At 38.1% G+C, this 18,105-nt stretch overlaps 1 protein-coding gene across 15 annotated transcripts in view; it reads right to left on the bottom strand.

The window, feature by feature from the left end:
* Window positions 1–18,105, bottom strand: part of NCOR1 (nuclear receptor corepressor 1) — a 218,119-nt gene that overhangs the window by 116,908 nt on the left and 83,106 nt on the right. For all 15 annotated transcript variants that reach the window (XM_060203136.1, XM_060203140.1, XM_060203137.1 and 12 more), the window contains 6 exons: window positions 16,360–16,426; window positions 12,783–12,955; window positions 10,000–10,090; window positions 5,006–5,184; window positions 4,376–4,430; window positions 2,610–2,711 (listed from right to left, as the gene is read on the bottom strand). In XM_060203136.1, coding sequence (XP_060059119.1) covers window positions 2,610–2,711; window positions 4,376–4,430; window positions 5,006–5,184; window positions 10,000–10,090; window positions 12,783–12,955; window positions 16,360–16,426 — 667 coding nt within the window. The remainder of the gene's footprint in view (window positions 1–2,609; window positions 2,712–4,375; window positions 4,431–5,005; window positions 5,185–9,999; window positions 10,091–12,782; window positions 12,956–16,359; window positions 16,427–18,105) is intronic.

Below are 18,105 nucleotides of genomic sequence, written 5' to 3'. Positions count from 1 at the left end.
TCTTGGATGGACCTTGAAAAATTCATGTTAAGTGAAATAAGTCAGAAACAGAAGGATGATTATCAGATGATCGCACTCTCAGGCAGAAGTTGAAAAACAAGATCAGAAGAGAAAACACAAGCAGAACCTGAACTGGAATTGGCATATTGCATCAAAGTAAGACTCTGGGGTTTGTGTGCATGTGTGGGCGGGGGAGAACACAGGTCCAAAAAGGATGACAGAAGATCTAGTGGGGGTTGTATTGTTATATGGAAAACTGTTAAGTGTTATGCATGTAGAAACTATTGTATTTACTGTTGAATGTAAAATAATAATTCCCCAATGAAGAAATTAAAAAAAAAAAACATTCAGCACATCTAGAAACTGAGAATTAGCTATAGTTTCTACTCTAAAGTAGTCAATGGGAAGAAGAGGGAAAGATTCCTTCTGAAATACAACTTCCTTATCTGCAGAGGATGTGGAAAGAAGAAATGAATAGCACAGGTTGATTTGTATCTATGTGTGCCAGCTCCAGAACAGAACCTCTGGTACCCCTCCTAGTAGTACTCATACCAGCCAGGCAGCAGTGAGCAGAAAGAGAGTGCTGAAGGTGCCAGGGAGGACAGTTGGCACCAACCACAGGCCTAACCTTTGAGCAAGATGCATCAGGATGCAGCAAAATGCACAAATCACTGTAATGATTGAATTGGCCATACACAGAGTAAGGAATAACCTTTGGTTTTAATAAGATATGGCTGAAGCTGCTTTTATGGTGTATCTGTAGGGAGAAGTGTCAATCCCCATAGCTTTAAAAGGAGATTACAAGGATAGAGAGAGCATAATTGTTATACAAAATGACTTTCATGCCTGAGACTCCAATGTCCCAGATTCAATCCGCAGCACCATAAACTAGAGATGAGATCATTATATGGGTGGGGGGTAAGAGTAAAATAAGTTATCTGTATATTTGTACTAGTTGACAAACAGAATTAATGTCAACAAAGTCCTCTTACATGATTTATTTTGTGTTTTGTTACTACCATGTCTAACTGTATATCTAACACTCACATTTCTTAAAGTGCTCATCTTTAGAAAATAGACAAAAAATGTTTTGAATAGCAGGCAATAATGAATGAAATGACTAAAGAATAAACAGCTATATGGTGGCACAGCTATATACAAATAATGTCAAAGGACATATATTATGGTGATGTTGTATATGATACGGCAAATCCTAACAGGGATATTTCAAAGTTAACCCAACTGCCGAATAATGTGATTATAGTAATTGTTGGGTAGTATGCCACCTCCCCCTGGCTTCTGCTTAACCATATGCCTATATAGGGATTTACTGATCCAAAGCATTGGTCTATTTACATAAATCACTTTTACATAAAGCACTCCAGGGCATTGGTGGTTCAGTGATAGGATTCTCACCTGCTCCACCCCCTCCTTGTCACACCCTGATCCCTTCTTTGTCACACCCTGATTTTCACCAGTCACTTTTCTCTCCACCCTCTCTATATCACATCCTGTTTCCACCCTACTTGGAGAGTATAAAAACAGCTGCTCTTCTGATTAAAGACACCTGGAAATTGCTTTCTGGCTCCGAGAGTTCCAGAGTGTATCTCCTGTGGAAGTTAGTGCAGCACGAGTTCCTGATCCCTCTCCCACGCAGCAGCCTAGATCGGCTCCAGTTGAGTTCTCTCCAAGCCAGAGAGCACTAGCTCGGGAAGAAGTACCCTCAGGCTATCCCGGCAAGTAATAACTATCTATTGCCTTCTTAAGCCCTAAGACAGCAGGAACCTCTCACTTCCTCTATAGAGCCTATATTTCCCTCAGTTCTGGAACCTCTAGGGTGGGGCTCATGTTCCTGAATGCTTCACTCAATTCACACCAAATGATATTGCATCCGCCGATCCAAACCTAATCAACGCAATCAATGCTTCACTTCAGACTGTGTCCAGAGACGTCAGTCATTACTCGGGTGAGACCTTTCCTTTCATAGTATTCTCTAATTCCATTCCAGGAGGTTCACTTCCTAACAAAGTCCCAAAACCTAGATATAGACCAGGTCCCATGAGATAGGGCATATGTTTATATGTATCCATATATTATGGCAAAATACATACCTGAAAGCAAAAATACACAATAGCCTATAGTGAGTCAGTATAAAGTTCATAATGAAATAGTGTCTGCTTAGTCTTAGATACCCTCCTCACTTACTTCCTATTATAGTTCCCTCACTCACTCCAAAGCTAAGCTTATCAAAGCAAGGATTGCAAAAGTATGCAAGAGACTGGCATACTTTAACTCTTTAGTCACTATCAGGCCACCCCATCAGCTGGGGTCCTAATCCGGGGGTCCTGAGATTCCCAAACAGACATGATGGGCCTAGAGACCTTGAAAAAATCCCTCTCTCCATTGTTAGCGGTCATTGCTATCAGGAACAATACAACAGACCCCTTTGTGGGTCCCCATAGGACCTTGCCCTCAACTTGGATCAACAATCATGCTATATAAAAATTTCAACACCTACAAGTACACACTAAGTAGAAGGGTACTACTTTAGCACATCTTCATATTTCCACCAATCCTCAAACATCTTTCAATACAGTAATAAAACAAACCTGGTTTCTTCCTCTCCGTTTTCCATAATTTCTTCTTACAAGGGCTTTATAGTTTTCATTTTTCTTAGTTAAATAGTAGTATAAAACACAATCAGGAACACTCTGTAAGGAAGAAGATCTTTTTGAGAAGTAAATAAAATATTTTTAATCAAGCTAACATTTTCTTTTAAAATTATTTTATTTACTTATTTATTTACATGAGAGAAAAAAAGAGCATCACTGTGGCACATGGGATGTCAGGGACTGAACTTGGGTCCTTAGGCTTCTAAGTTCAGTGTCTTACTGTATCACTTCCTAGGCCTCAAGTTAAGACTGTCAAAGATAATGTTTGGTATTCTCAATACCAGAATTTCCAACACTGAAGAGAAAACATACATGGCTAGCATTTTTTAATGCATTGCCAGAGAGTGAGTCCAAAGTCTTTTTACACTGCTGAACTGCCTGCTCTGCTCATTTTTTCACTCTACATTTTGAAAGACAGACTGAAGAGGGAAACAAACAAACAAACAAACACTCTGGAATGAGGAAGAGAAACATCAGAACATCACTCAACCATACTTGGAGCTCAACCCCTATCCACACTGCTGGACTGAAACCTAGGTCCTCACTCATGGAAGGTACAGCTCTACCACTGAGCCACCACCAGGGTCTGTATTTAACATATTAAGTCATATCTATTCTCTAAGAATACACATGTTGCATCTACATATTAATAGACAGTATCCTGACCTAAATTATATGAGATGATAGATCACTTCTTTATTAGTCAGTAACTACATTTTTTTACTGTTCACATGTAAATATCCAAAATATCTCTTTCAATAACTGGCTCTACCACAACACGGAGAAACTACACAGACGGCAAACCAGTGCTTTGGTCTCTCCCCCTCTGCCTTTCTCTGTGTATCTGGAATTTTTTTTTAAATGGGAAGGAGAAAAGTCAGTCTGGGAGCTATGAAACTGTGCATGCAGAAGGCTCCTAGTGCCCTAAAAATAAAATCCACCACTCTCAATGACCTGCCTGCTGCCTGCCTGCCTTCCTTCCCCTCCCCTTCACTTCTCTACTGCTCATGAAACTTCCCTCCTACAGGTGTAAATTGGGGAAATAAACCCTGGTCCTTATACTTAGTAACCCTCTACTTGGTGTGTATCCCTGGCTTGTCCAGCCAGGCTACAGAACTTTAGTGTTTTATCTAGAAATCTAATTAATTTATGAAAAAAATGAATTTATCATTTGACATCAGGCCACTTTTCATCAAACATGAAAATCATTCTGTTCTGTGCTTTGTATTTATCAACATATAACTGTAAATATCACTATTACTAATGACGGGTGAATCTCTTCTGTATTAAGTGCTTTGCAAAAACTGGTTTAAATAGAACCAATCAAATGTATAAACATTTTTTTTTTTGCCTCCAGGGTTATCACTGGGGCTCGGTGCCTGCACTAAGAATCCACTGCTCCTGGAGGACACCTTTTCCATTTTGTTGCCCTAGCTGTCACCCTTGTTGTTGTTATAGCTGTTGTTGTTGGATAGGACAGACAGAATCAAGAGGAGGGGAAGATGGGGGGAGGGGGAAGAAAGACACCTGTAGACCTGCTTCACCGCTTGTGAAGCAACCCCCCTACAGGAGGGGAGCCGGGGGCTTGAAATGGTTTCCCTATGCCAATCCTTGCGCTTTTCGCCATTTGTGCTTAACCCGGTTTTTTTGGAGGGCTTAGCCCTGGCCCCCAAAAAACACTTTTAACATAAACAATCTCTTACCTTCCTTTCCAAATAGGATGCAATCAATCCAAAATTTTTGGGATGCTGAATAAATCTGAATTAAAAAAAGAACACAAACATTTTAACATCTCCAGGAGAAAAAATGAGGCAACTAATGTATACAGACTAATTCCCAGTGATCGCTGAATGCCAACCTGATGAACAACTGCAGAATTACTAGGCTCTTTGAGGGGCACAGACTCCCAGCACTATCCATCAAAAAAAAAAAAAAAAAAAAAAGCAACAAGGGCAACAAAAGGGAATAAATAAAATAAATATAAAAAAAAGAAAAAAAATTAAAAAAAAATAAAAGACTGATGACCATTGGGGAAATACAGAAATCTGCACTTTTGAATGGCTCCCTCAGGTGACTTGGACACCCAAGTTTGGATACTATCCTAATCATGACTCCTTCACCCAAATCTTGCCTGTTACATGTATTACCTACCACCAAGAAACTTTAGTAAAAATCATACCGAATCTATATTATCACTTTTCACAATACTCATCCAAAAACCAAAATGTGCCCAAACTTTTGGGAAAATATTTTGGTTTACAAGTAAATATCAAATATTATTTTACCATTGTATATAAGCTTCTATTTAGAGAATAATTTAAATTTTAAATTACTTGTCCTTGAAGATCTCCTTTTCATGGTCAGTCCAAACATTCATAAACTGCCTATCTTTATAAACCTTCATAGGATCCTCCATAAGTCCATTCATATTGATGAACTTAACCCGTCTCTGTTCTGCATCAAACATCATTGGTGGGATCACAGAGAGCTGCCGCATTTGTTTCTCATTGTTCTGTGGGGGTGGAGAGGAGGAAGAAGAAATGCAATTTAATGAGTAAGCAACTGGAAGACAACTAACAGATGATTTCACTTAAAAAAATGAAATTGCAAAAACTAAGATGAACAGAACAAACAACTGAAAACATGGTGGGTATCAGAAAGAAGGGGAAGGATAAATGGAGGACTTTATTTTGTGTAACTGCACAGGAACTTTAGTAATGTGTGTTGTCAGAGTACACATACACCTAAAACCTCATAACATCATAAAACAATGCATAATCAACTTAAAATAATAAATCTACAGACTAAGAAGGCATCATAGTAGATGAGGTGTGTGGGACTCTCAAGTATGAGTTTGATCCTGGCATCACATGTGCCAGAGTGATGCTCTGGTTCTGTTTTCCTCCCTCTCTCTCATTGATAAATGAATCTAATGAAAGAAAAGAAAGGAGAAGGAGGAGGGAAGCCTGGAAGGTGGCACAGTGGTAGAAGTCTGGACTTAGAAGCCTGAGGAGAAGGAGGAGAGGAAGGGAATGGGGGGGGGGAGCAGCTAGACAGTGGCACATGTTAATATGCTTAAAGGTCCAGGTCCAAGTGCCCAGTCCCTACTCGTAAGGGGAAATGCTGAGATATATATCTCACTTTCTCTTTCCATTTTCTTCCCTCTCCATTTCTCTCTGTTAGAATAAGAAATATATAGGGGCCAGGCAGTGTCGCACTGGGGTAAACACACACAGTATGAAGCTGAAGGATCCTGGTTCGAGTCCCTGGCTCCCCCCCTGAAGGGGGTGAGCTTCACAAGCAGTGAAACAGGTCTGCAGGTGTCTTTCTCTCTCCCTATCTACCCCTCCCCTCTCAATTTCTCTCTGTCCTATAAAAAAAAAAAAAATCAAAAATGGGCCACAGGAGCTGTGGATTCGTAGTGCTGGCATGGAGCCCAGTGATAACCCTGGAGAAAGAGAGAGGGAGAGGGAAAGGGCGAGGGAAAGGGAGAGGGAGAGAAAGAAAAAAAGAAATAAGTGGAATCACCATGCAGACACCAAGCCCTAGTGATAGCTGTTGGTGTCAAAAAGAAAGAATAAAAAGGAAAATAAAATAAAATCAACTTATTTAAAATTAAATTTAAAGGCCATAGACCAATTCAAGAAAGTCATATAAGCAGTTCAATTGAAAATGTAGTATATATCATAAGATCTAAAATATATTAAATAATATACTCATATATTAAATATTTACTGAGGGTATACAATTAATTTTTCCCCAAAGTTTAACTTAGGTGGTTTGTAATTACACATTTTCATTAAAAGATTAAAAACTTTATTAAAATTACAAGTATTTTTTAATTATCTTTTTATTTATTTTGGATAGAGACAGCCAGAATTCGAGAGGGAAGGGGGTGATAGAGAGGGAGAGAAACAGAGAGACACCTGCAGCCCTGCTTCACCACTTGTGAAGCTTTCCCCCTGCAGGTAGGGGCTGGGGGCTTGAACCTGGGTCCTTGCACAAAACATGTGCACTCAAGTGGGTGCACCACCACCCAGCCCCAAAATTATAAGAATTTATCCAAACGCTAGGTTAAGGCTTTTTCCTAAAACTTTTCCTCATATTAGTAGGCAATGCCTAATATTCAAGTTCTCATGAAGTCTCTATTTTGGGGGTACTTGCAATCTATTTGAACACAAAAGTACAGTTTGGGACAAGCACATTAGCATGCAGTCACCTGAACTGATAAAAGGTATGATGCTCACAGATGTTTCCTATTGGGGTTAGTCAAAAAACAAGCCAAGAAATTTAACAGGGATTTAGTACTACTGTATGAGTATTACACTTCTTGAAATACATAGCAACATATTATGTATTTTATAATTACTTGGGTATGTGTGTGTCACCATATTCAAATAAGCAAGACCTTCAAGTTTTGAGATAAAGAGTTTTTTAAAAAGTCCTATTATGGGTGGGGGTAGATAACATAATGGCTATGCAAAGAGACTCTCATGCCTGAGGCTCCAAAGTCCCAGGTTCATTCCCACCCACCCCCCACCAGAAACCAGAGCTGATCTAGCAAAAAAATAAATAAATAAATAACTATTATAAAAACAAAAGAAACAAAAACACTAAATGACACAAATGTTCTGAAGGCTACTAGTGTCATTTGAATCTCAAAATACACGGTGTCAGGACCAACCTAAAGAGACAGTTTGAGGACTACTAAGAAGTACAGTAAGGGCAGGAATAAGTAAAATAATAGCTATGCAAAGAGACTTGAGGCTCTAGATTCCTAGGTTCAGTTGCCTACACCATAAGCCAGAGCTGAGCAATGCTCTGGTAAAAAAAAATAAAATAAAATAAGAAGAAAAAAAAGATCCAGTCAGGAAGCACAAACCTATGGGAATACATCAAATTAAAAAGCTTCTTCAGAGCAAAAGAAACCACTACCCAAACCAAGAGACCCCTCACAGAATGGGAGAAGATCATTACATGCCATACATCAGATAATAACCAACATATATAAAGAGCTTGCTTGATGAATTAAATAGTGGGGGTTGTATTGTTAAATGGGAATCTGGGGAATGTTATGCATGTAAAAAAAAAAAAAGAAGTAGAAACGCAAAGCAGAAATTGACTGAATTTGGAGTATGGCACCAAAGTAAGAAAGCAGAAGTACACTAGAGTTTGCAGTGAGTACCTCCCTAATACTTCCTCTCCACTTTTCCAAGTTTTGGGTCCAGGATTGCTCAACAATAAAAAAAAAAAAAAAAAAAAAAAAAAGAGCTTGCTATACTCAACAACAAGACAACAAATAACCCCTTCCAAAAATGGGGGGAGGACTTGGACAGAATATTCACCACAGAAGAGATCCAAAAGGCCGAGAAACATATGAAAAAATGCTCCAAGTCTCTGATTGTCAGAGAAATGCAAATAAAGACAACAATGAGTTATCACTTCACTCCTGTGAGAATGTCATACATCAGAAAAGGTAACAGCAGCAAATGCTGGAGAGGGTGTGGGGTCAAAGGAACCCTCCTACACTGCTGGTAGGAATGTCAATTGGTCCAACCTCTGTGGAGAACAGTCTGGAGAACTCTCAGAAGGCTAGAAATGGACCTACCCTATGACCCTGCAATTCCTCTCCTAAGGAACCCAATACATCCATCCAAAAAGATCTGTGTACACATATGTTCTTGGCAGCACAATTTGTAATAGCCAAAACCTGGAAGCAACCCAGGTGTCCAACAACAGATGAGTGGCTGAGCAAGTTGTGGTATATATACACAATGGAATACTACTCAGCTGTAAAAAATGGTGACTTCACCGTTTTCAGCCGATCTTGGATGGACCTTGAAAAATTCATGTTATGTGAAATAAGTCAGAAACAGAAGGATGAATATGGGATGATCTCACTCTCAGGCAGAAGTTGAAAAACAAGATCAGAAACGAAAACACAAGTAGAACCTGAAATGGAATTGGCATATCACACCAAATTAAAAGACTCTGGGGTGGGAGTGGGTGGGTGGGGAGAATACAGGTCCATGAAGAATGATAAATGACATAGTGGGGGTTGTATTGTTAAATGGGAAACTGGGGAATGTTATGCATGTACAAACTATTGTACTTACTGTTGAATGTAAAACATTAATTCCCCAATAAAGAAATAAAAAAATAAAAAAATAAATAAATAAAAAGATTCAGTCATAGCTAGCCAAAGCAATACTCAGCTCTGGCTTATGGTGGTACTGGGGATTGAATCTGAGACCTCTGGCAGCTGAAAGACTTTTTGCATATCCATTATGCTATCTCCCCAGCACAAGCATTGGTTTATTAGTATTAGATCATGTCTCTCCCAGACTCAGGCAGCTAGAGAGGACAATGAAATCCCACCAACACCTCAAGTCCACAAATGAACAAACATTTGCAAAATACATGCCCCTTTGCTATTAAGAAATGTTACAACTGGGAGTCGGGCTGTAGCGCAGCGGGTTAAGCGCAGGTGGCACAAAGCACAAGGACCGGCATAAGGATCCCAGTTCGAACCCCGGCTCCCCACCTGCAGGGGAGTCGCTTCACAGGCGGTGAAGCAGGTCTGCAGGTGTCTATCTTTCTCTCCTCCTCTCTGTCTTCCCCTCCCTCTCTCCATTTCTCTCTGTCTTATCCAACAACGACAACAACAATAATAACTACAACAATAAAACAACAAGGGCAACAAAAGGGAATAAATAAAATAAATATTAAAAAAAAGAAAAAAAATTAAAAAAAAGAAATGTTACAACTATTTATTTATTTATTATTGGATAGAGTCAGAGAGAAATTGAGAGGGGAAATAGAGAGGAAGAGAGGCACAGATACCTGCAGCCCTGATCCACCACTCATGAATCTTTCCCCCAGCAGATGGGGACATAGGGCTTGAACCCGGGTCCTTATGCACTGTAATGTGAGTGCTTAAAAAGGTATGCCATCACCTGCCCCCCCCCCAACTATCTCAATTCTCTTATCTAGAATCTCAGGAGTTTCATTTTTGTCTTTTTCAACCCCACCTCATCTAGCCTGTCTACTCTGTTTTATTACTCTCTCCTATTAGTTCACTCCTACATATCCCTACTACTGTGAGTCAGGTTCTTATTTTCATCACTACAAAAGATGCAGACAAAAGCATTTATAAAGTACTGGTAAGATCAGATGTTAAAACTGCCTTATCAACGGATGGTTGGTCGCTCTTTAGACATCTTATGTTCTCTCATTTATGTTCAAATAAACCATTAGTTCCTAGGGTATGCAGTTAAAAGGACTAAATAAAGATTTAACTTGGATTAAATCAGTGATATTTCCTTACCTCCTGCTCAGAAAGACCGTCAATAATTTCAGAGATCTCATGTTCACTTCGAGCAATGGTGGCTGAGAGACCAGCTCCCCTTTGCCCAACTCTAAATATGAAGGAGAAATCATAAATGTTCACATCAGCCTTTAATGAAGAATAAACAATTAAAATATTTGCAAAAAGATTATTTTGTGAATTCTGTATTTTTTAAAACCAACTAGGAATTAGAGAAAAGAAACCTAAAAATATACTGAGTGACTACTTTTTTAAAAAAACATTTATGTATTTATTTATTCCCTTTTGTTGCCCTTGTTGTTTTACTTTTGTAGTTTCTGTTGATGTCGTTGTTGTTGAATAGGTCAGAGAGAAATGGAGAGAGGAGGGGAAGACAGAGAGGGGGAGAGAAAGACAGACACCTGCAGACCTGCTTCACCGCTCCTGAAGTGACTCCCCTGCAGGTGGAGAGCTGGGGCTCGAACTGGGATCCTTACGCAGGGCAGGGCCTTGCACTTTGCGCCACGTGCACTTAACCCACTGCACTATGCCCAACTCCCCTGAGTGACTACTTTTAAGTACTATATTTTTATTACTTATTAATAATCAATGCTTATGGTCTGGGAGGTGGCGCAGTGATAAAGCTTTGGACTCTCAAGCATGAGGTTCCGAGTTCAATCCCTGGCAGCACATGTGCCAGAGTGATATCTGGTTCTTTTTCTCTCCTCCTATCTCTCATAAATAAATAAAGTCTCTGGAAATGTCACCAGGTTCCAGATGTCATCAGGATGCCGGCCAGGCTTCCCTGGACTGAAGACCCCACCAATGTGTCCTGGAGCTCCGCTTCCCCAGAGAACCATCCTACTAGGGAAAGAGAGAGGCAGACTGGGAGTATGGACCGACCAGTCAACGCCCATGTTCAGCGGGGAAGCAATTACAGAAGCCAGACCTTCTATCTTCTGCAATCCACAATGACCCTGGGTCCATGCTCCCAGAGGGATAGAGAATGGGAAAGCTATCAGGGGAGACGGTGGGATATGGAAATTGAGTGTTGGGAATTGTGTGGAGTTGTACCCCTCCTACCCTATGGTTTTGTTAATTTATCCTTTCTTAAATTAAAATAAATAAATAAATAAAGTCTTTAAATAATAATAATCAATACTGAGATTAAGATTTTAAGGTTACAATTCCAAATTCAAATTTTAAGCTATTTCATGGGAACTTATGGGAGACTTCCAGGAAACTGGTTGTTGGTACCATTTCCAAATAGCAGTCTTAATTCTGCCCTTCAGAAAACAGAACAGTCAACTTTAAAAAAAAAAAATCAAATATTTTTAAATGGGGGAGTGAACAACCCTCATTCCTCACAAAAAATTTTTGGGAAGAGACCACCAGGTACTCAGGACATGATGATGAAGAAAGACTTGGACAGCATGTAGACACCTACCACAGAGATAATAAACTATATTTATGTGTCAACAACAGTAGTATAAAACATTATTTTCCAAATAAATTTTGGGGGGAGAATAGCAATCAATGTAATACTATTTGATTGTGCTTGTCATGATGGTCTAATTGATATTTACATCTAGTCTTTTTAACTGTGATTTCCAAAGAAATGGGTACTCTCAACGAGTTAAGGATTATCTTGAACTATTCACTTAAACTTAGATTTAATGACAGAATTAAATGTAAAAAGTAATATTAAATGCACTAATAAGCAATGTGTGTTCATAATGCAGTTGGTTGGGTGTTTGTCTTTTGGTGTCACATGATGCTACCACTCAGGGCCAACTTTTTCATGGAGACCATAGCACCAAACCTTCCCCTGGGGCTATCACACCCCTATGTGCAACCAGGGATTAATAATGAATTGTGCACATGGCAAAGAAGCTGTCCCTCCAGTGAACAATCTCTCCCACCTTGATAATGAAGTTACATATTTAAAGATAAATATTCCCAGGGGCCGTGTGGTGGCGCACCTGGTTAGTGAATATGTTACAATGTGTAAGGACTCAGGTTCAAAGCCCCTGTTCAAGCAAGGGGAAAGCTTCATGAGTGGTGAAGCAAGGTTGCAGGTGTCTCTCTGTTCTTTTTTTTTTTCTCTCTCTCTCTCTCAATATCTGGCTGTCTCTATCCAATAAACAAAGACAATAAAAATTTAAAAGAAGATAAATTGAGTATAAAATAAATGTAACTGAAACTTAAAAAAAAAAAAGATAAAGATTCCTGAGCTGGCTGGACTCCCTGCCAGAGGGTCAGACTTGCCCACTCTCACCCAGTAACTTTTTCTTTTCTTAAAAGAAAGTTTTTATTTTTTCCAACTAGTGCATGTATAAAATGGCAGAATGGGGGTTAATATGTAGATGATGAACTGACTTTTTAATATTTTGTAAATAAACCGGGACTCCCCGTGTCCTTTGTGCTAGTGTAACCCAGGACTGGAATGTGAAGTTGGGGGCATCGAGGCAGGACAGTCCCTGTGGGCCCTGCTTGCCCAGTGCCCCTGGGCACGGAGAAGAGGCCTTGCTCTTGTGCTTCTAGGTTGCACTGGGCCTCGCTCGCCGTGCTGGGGTGATGGGCCTAGACTTGGGTTTGTTTTTTCACTGCGGGGGTTCACTCTGGACTAACTTTTTCAGATAGAAAAGGAGAAACACAAAGGCAGGTAGGCATGAAGAATAACAGGTAAGCTGTCTCGCCAATCCCTTTATAAGCTTTCTTAATGATCTTCAGGTAACAAAAAACACTATGAAAACGCAGAAGTGCCATCCAATAAGATATCCATCAAATATCAAAGAGCTTACCTTTGAAATCTTTCCTGCTGTTCTCTTTGTTTTCTAATTTCTGGAAATTGTTTCTCATAGTACTCCCTTGTTTTACTTTCTTTAGCTTTCCTCCGAGGATTGTTTTCTATTCTGTCCACTTTTTTCTCCCATGCTTCCATGAGCTGATCATAACGCTGGCAGATTTTTTGTTCCTATTAAATACCCGTAGCAAATTAATATTTAAACTAAATTCTATAATTCTGACAAACCTAATACTTTAAAGTATATACCACTTGTTAAAGATAGTTCAGAAGTACACTTGGCCTGTGATTCAAATGTAATTGAAAAGTTGTTCCAGCTCTGAAAGAAAATCTGTTTCATATAAAATATCAACATATAGAACACATTTTAGCCAGCCTTTTTACTAAAGTCAAGATTATACAAATGAATACTAAATGAGCTACTATTAGTAGCTGATCAGCTTTTATTGTTTTTCTAGTCTTCACTGTCCAAAAAAAATGAAAATTAAAAATAGAAAACACATAAATAATTCACCAAGTCACCCAAAGATAACCATAATTAACATGTTGTTATTTTTCCAATGTGTCAGAGGAAATGCTCATACTTTTTAACTGCTCTTGTATTGCTGGAGATTTTGGTTGCTGGCAGGTTGTTTTTCCTTTTTCTTTCTTTTTGTTCTGCTATTAATAAAATAACATTTCACTGGGCTAGGTAGTGCCACACCTGGTTAAGTACACACATTATAGCACACAAGGTCCTGGGTTCAAGCCCCTGGTCCCCACCTGCAGGGCATCTCTGTTTCTCTCCCTTTCTATCTCTCCTCCCCTCTAAATTTCTATCTCTATATAATAAATAAGTAAATAAAATATTTTTAAAAAGAAAAAGTAACATTTTATTAATAGCAAAAAATATTTTTGATAGCATGGAAAAGGAAAATTTTCATTATACTTTATGATAAACAGGAACTTAGTGACGACATGAAACAAGAAGTTAATACCTTTAGAGAAATAATTAGCATATAAGCCCACTTATTAAATAAAGACAAGAAGGAAAAAAACAGAAGAATCTTTCATTATGGGTCTGACGACACACAGAAGAAAAAAAAAGGTGTGGGCTCATGAAAACCTGTTATTGGTTTTTTTTTTTTAAGTGGCATAAAGGGGCCCAACAGGTAACCCCATCTATAGAGCACATGCCTTCCATGTACAAGGCACTGAATTCAGTCTCTGGAACCACATGAGAACACAAAAGACAAAAGCAGCTCAAACTTCATGAATGGTGAAGCGATGTTTTGGTCTATCTACCTCTTAAAACATAAAATAAAAATTGGGTCACCCATCTTGGATAGAGCTTGAAGAAATCATATTAAGTGAAGTAAGTCTGAAACAGAAGGATGAATATGGGATGATTTCATTTACATGCCGAAGCTGAAAAACAAGATCAGAAGAGAAAACACTAACCAGAACCTTGACTGGAGTTGGTGTAGTGCACCAAAGTAAAAGACTCTGGGGTGGGGGTAGTACAAAAATAATAAATAAATAAATAAATTAATTAATAAATTAATAAATAAATAAATGGCCAGGAAGGTGGCTCAGAGGTATTACCCATTCCTGAGACACTGGGTTTAATCCCCAACACCACATTAAAAAAAAAAAAGTCAACATTATCCTCCCAACACTATGTGTCATGTCTTTTGTATCCTCCACCTTTTCTCCATCTCTACTGCTACCTCTTCAGTCCATCATTCCTCACCTAAAATAAAGTAATAGCACTGTTTCTTCTCCTATCCATTCTAAATGTAGCCACACTAGGAGGGGAAGGGGGAGGGGATATTTCATTTCCTCAAGTTTAAATCCTTAAAAGACACCCTCAGGATTCAGTTCAAAGTCTCCTAGGTGACTTCCAGGGTTATGTTGGACCTGGACCTCGTGTTCCCAAATAGCCTCATTTCTTCTATACTGCCAGCTCAGGCTAACAAGTCTAGTCTTTGCCATACAACTTCTGCTCCAAACCTCTCTACCTATAGCTATTCCCTCTGCCTGTTTGCTATCTATCACACTGTCCCCTTTGTAATTTATATTGGCATTAGTAATGCCTCTTATAAGTCTCACAGTCATCTGCATGTCCTTACCTTACTGTGATCAAAACAATAGCTGGTCTGCCCCTAACCCAATACCTTAGCCTCCTAAGTGCTACATCTCCATCTTGCTCATCTGTGTAGAATATAGAGGAAGGAGTAAATAGCCAAGAAATCCTACTAAACAAGTCAGTGAGAATATACACTTGATAACTAAATACCCTGTGATATAAGAAAACAAATTAGAAAAGAACAAGCTCAAGATCAGTAATTTAAGATAGCATCTGAAGGGCCAGAACAAGAAATCAAAGCATTACAAATTATACATCAAGTAAAAGTTGCTGATTCTAACTTCACAATTCATTAAACTCTTAGAACATTAATCGTAAGGTGCAGGGTTCATTTTTAAAGTGAATCAATATAACATATTATAAACAAATGAATCAAGTCTGTTTTAAAATCAATATGAACATAGCAAAAATGTAAATTGGTATATCTTTGTAACTTAATATCCATAGATTATAACCATAAACTTAAGAGTGCAAGTCAAACAGTAAAATATGAAAATATTATTTGAATGTGAAAAAGCTTATTTTCAGCTGACCCAGTTTCTAATAAGAATGAATAATTTCTAACCAGCAGGATCACAACTTACCCAATGTCTCTCTCTCTCTTTTTTTTTTTTGAGGGTTAAGAGACTAAATACAGATCATCTTATTTCTCTTGCTTTTTTTGGCAGTACTGGGAGATGAACCCAGCATCTGCACACACACAATTACCAACAGGCCACTCTCAGTCAATTTTTTCATTCTTTATAAAAAAGACAGGAAAAAAGAGAGAGAGAGGTGGGGGGAGATGGGAGAGATGGAGCGGGACAGAGGGACAGAGAGAGGGAGAGGGAGAGAGGGAGAGAGGGAGAATGTAGGGTAGGGTAGAGAGACCACAGCACCACTCCACCAACCCATGGAGCTCCTAGTGGTGCCAAACATCAAACTCAGGATCTCAAGTATGAACATTACCAATAAGCCACCTCTCCAATATAGCTTACTTGTTCATAGAATGAGAGACCGAAGAGGGCGAGGTAAGGAAAGGAAAGAGAAAGAGAGAATAAACACAAAACATTTCTCCTCCAGCCACAGAGTTGTCCTTGCTGCTCCCACGTGATGGAAGGGATTGAATCCAGAGCCTCACACTTCCCAGGCAAGTGCTCTAATGCTGAGCCAACTTCCCTAGTTCTCTTTCTTTTAGCTACTCACCATTTTTTCTAGTGTGGCTAGATGAAAATGTTATTCACAGATGACCAATAAATTAATTTGATAATGATATTATATGTGAGTTTTGATGCAAAGATGTTGCTAGAATTAGATTTATATTTAAGTCATGTCTATAATTACTTTGTCAATTAGCACCTTTTCATAAAATCAAGAATCATTCTTGATACTAATGGGAAAGTGAATGCCTACACTAGTATGAATGGGAAAGTTGTATAAATTTCAGTTAACAAGGATAGGACCTCACCCTTTGTTTTCTTGCATGATTTCTTCTTTTAAAAAATAAAATGAGTTTTTTCCTCATCACCTGGTTTCTAGAAGAGAAAAATATGGTTGTATGACATTAAGAAAATGCACAATAATGCATTCACTTTCTGTATTTCAGAGACACTGGAAAACAAGCAAAGATCACTTATGAATAAATAATGTTATCAAAGTTAATTCTAATTGTTTTATACAAAGTAAGACATTTCTAATAATTAGAACTAAAATTCTTGTTCTATTGCAAAAGTTTGCAGCTAATTTTAATTACTGGAGCCAATATAAGGCAAATCTTATTTTCAAGTTGTAACTACGTAAGTACTAATTGTTCTTTATAATTTTGGTGTCAGAACCATCTTTGTATACTCTTGAAGGAAGGTAGACAAGAAGGAAAAGCTGTTTAATTTGCCTCCCCACAGCAAGTATGGTGCTAACCTCCCTTCTATGAAAATGAAGACCAACACATTTAGAGAAAGACTACTTCTGCTTTAAACAGGATATTTTCTTTAGTCATAGAAAACAACACAATTCCCTCTATGAAGTAATGAAGGCCAATGTTACCAGCCAGGAAGCCTTCTTAATGTCATACTATAACAGTTTCACTTTTTAAAATGTGAAGCATTTTGAGACTTTAAAAGTAATAACATGCAGATTGAAACATAAATATTTAGATTCCCCCACCTACTTCCAGAAAGGATTTTAAAATGTTTATTCAACTATATATATAAAACCAAGGCAAGTAGAAATAACTTTTTTTTTTTTTATCTGCCACTCAGGGCTAACAGTAATACTGACTCCATTCAAATTAACATGGAAAATTAGGAACTAGAAATATGGAAAAGTATCCAAGTTATGAAAACAGTTATTAAAAGGTACATTTGCTATTTAATACAAAGCAAATGACAGCATGAAAGAAGAGCTACTGAACAATCCATGTGGATGCATGCAGCTGAGTATATGATACCTCAAAAGGTGATGTGCTTTGGGGTAACTGTCATTTGTGTTCTACTAAAAAGCAAATGATCAGCAAAACATGTAATTTGAGATTTTTTTTTCAAGAATATGAATGAGGAAGTCAGCCATCTCAGGACAGGGTACTAATAAGCAGTGCAGTAGGGACTACAGAGAACATGAAATAAATCAGACAGATTGCTCTCCAGCTAACACTGGGTGAGAAAGACAACATGAATGTAACTGAAGTTGGGCTGTGGAGTGGGGTGATCACTAAAGGTAGGCAACTAGATCTTATCTGCTATTCCAGTTTTTAAAAACAGCAAACAACTGGGGAATGTTATGCATGTACAAACTACTGTATTTACTGTTGAATGTAAAACATTAATTCCCCAATACAGAAATAAATTAAAAAAAAAAGCAAACAGTTCTAAAAACAAGGTGTATTTTATCTGAATTTTAACTAACCTATTTCTAAAGGTTAAAAAAGACCACAGTAGCATCTCACAGAAAAAAAATTAAATTTAAATATATGAATTTTACTATAAACCATTTAATTAACAAAAGTAAAATCATTCAAATTTCAAATTTTTCATGCATACTACCATGCAAATCATATTTGCCACCAGTTCTGCAAAGCAGTCAACTATTGCACATATACTCTCAGTAAGAAATTTTTGAGAAAAAAAATAAATAGCAATGTGCTCATTAATAGTCATACTTGTAGTTAATTATTATAATATTCTGGTTATACTTACTAAAACATATAAAGAGAAATATC

This window comes from Erinaceus europaeus, chromosome 12, assembly GCF_950295315.1.
Source record: "Erinaceus europaeus chromosome 12, mEriEur2.1, whole genome shotgun sequence".
In the NCBI taxonomy this organism is placed as follows: Eukaryota; Metazoa; Chordata; class Mammalia; order Eulipotyphla; family Erinaceidae; genus Erinaceus; species Erinaceus europaeus.
Note: the sequence above shows the minus strand (reverse complement) of the source record. Positions and strands in the feature narration are given on the sequence as shown.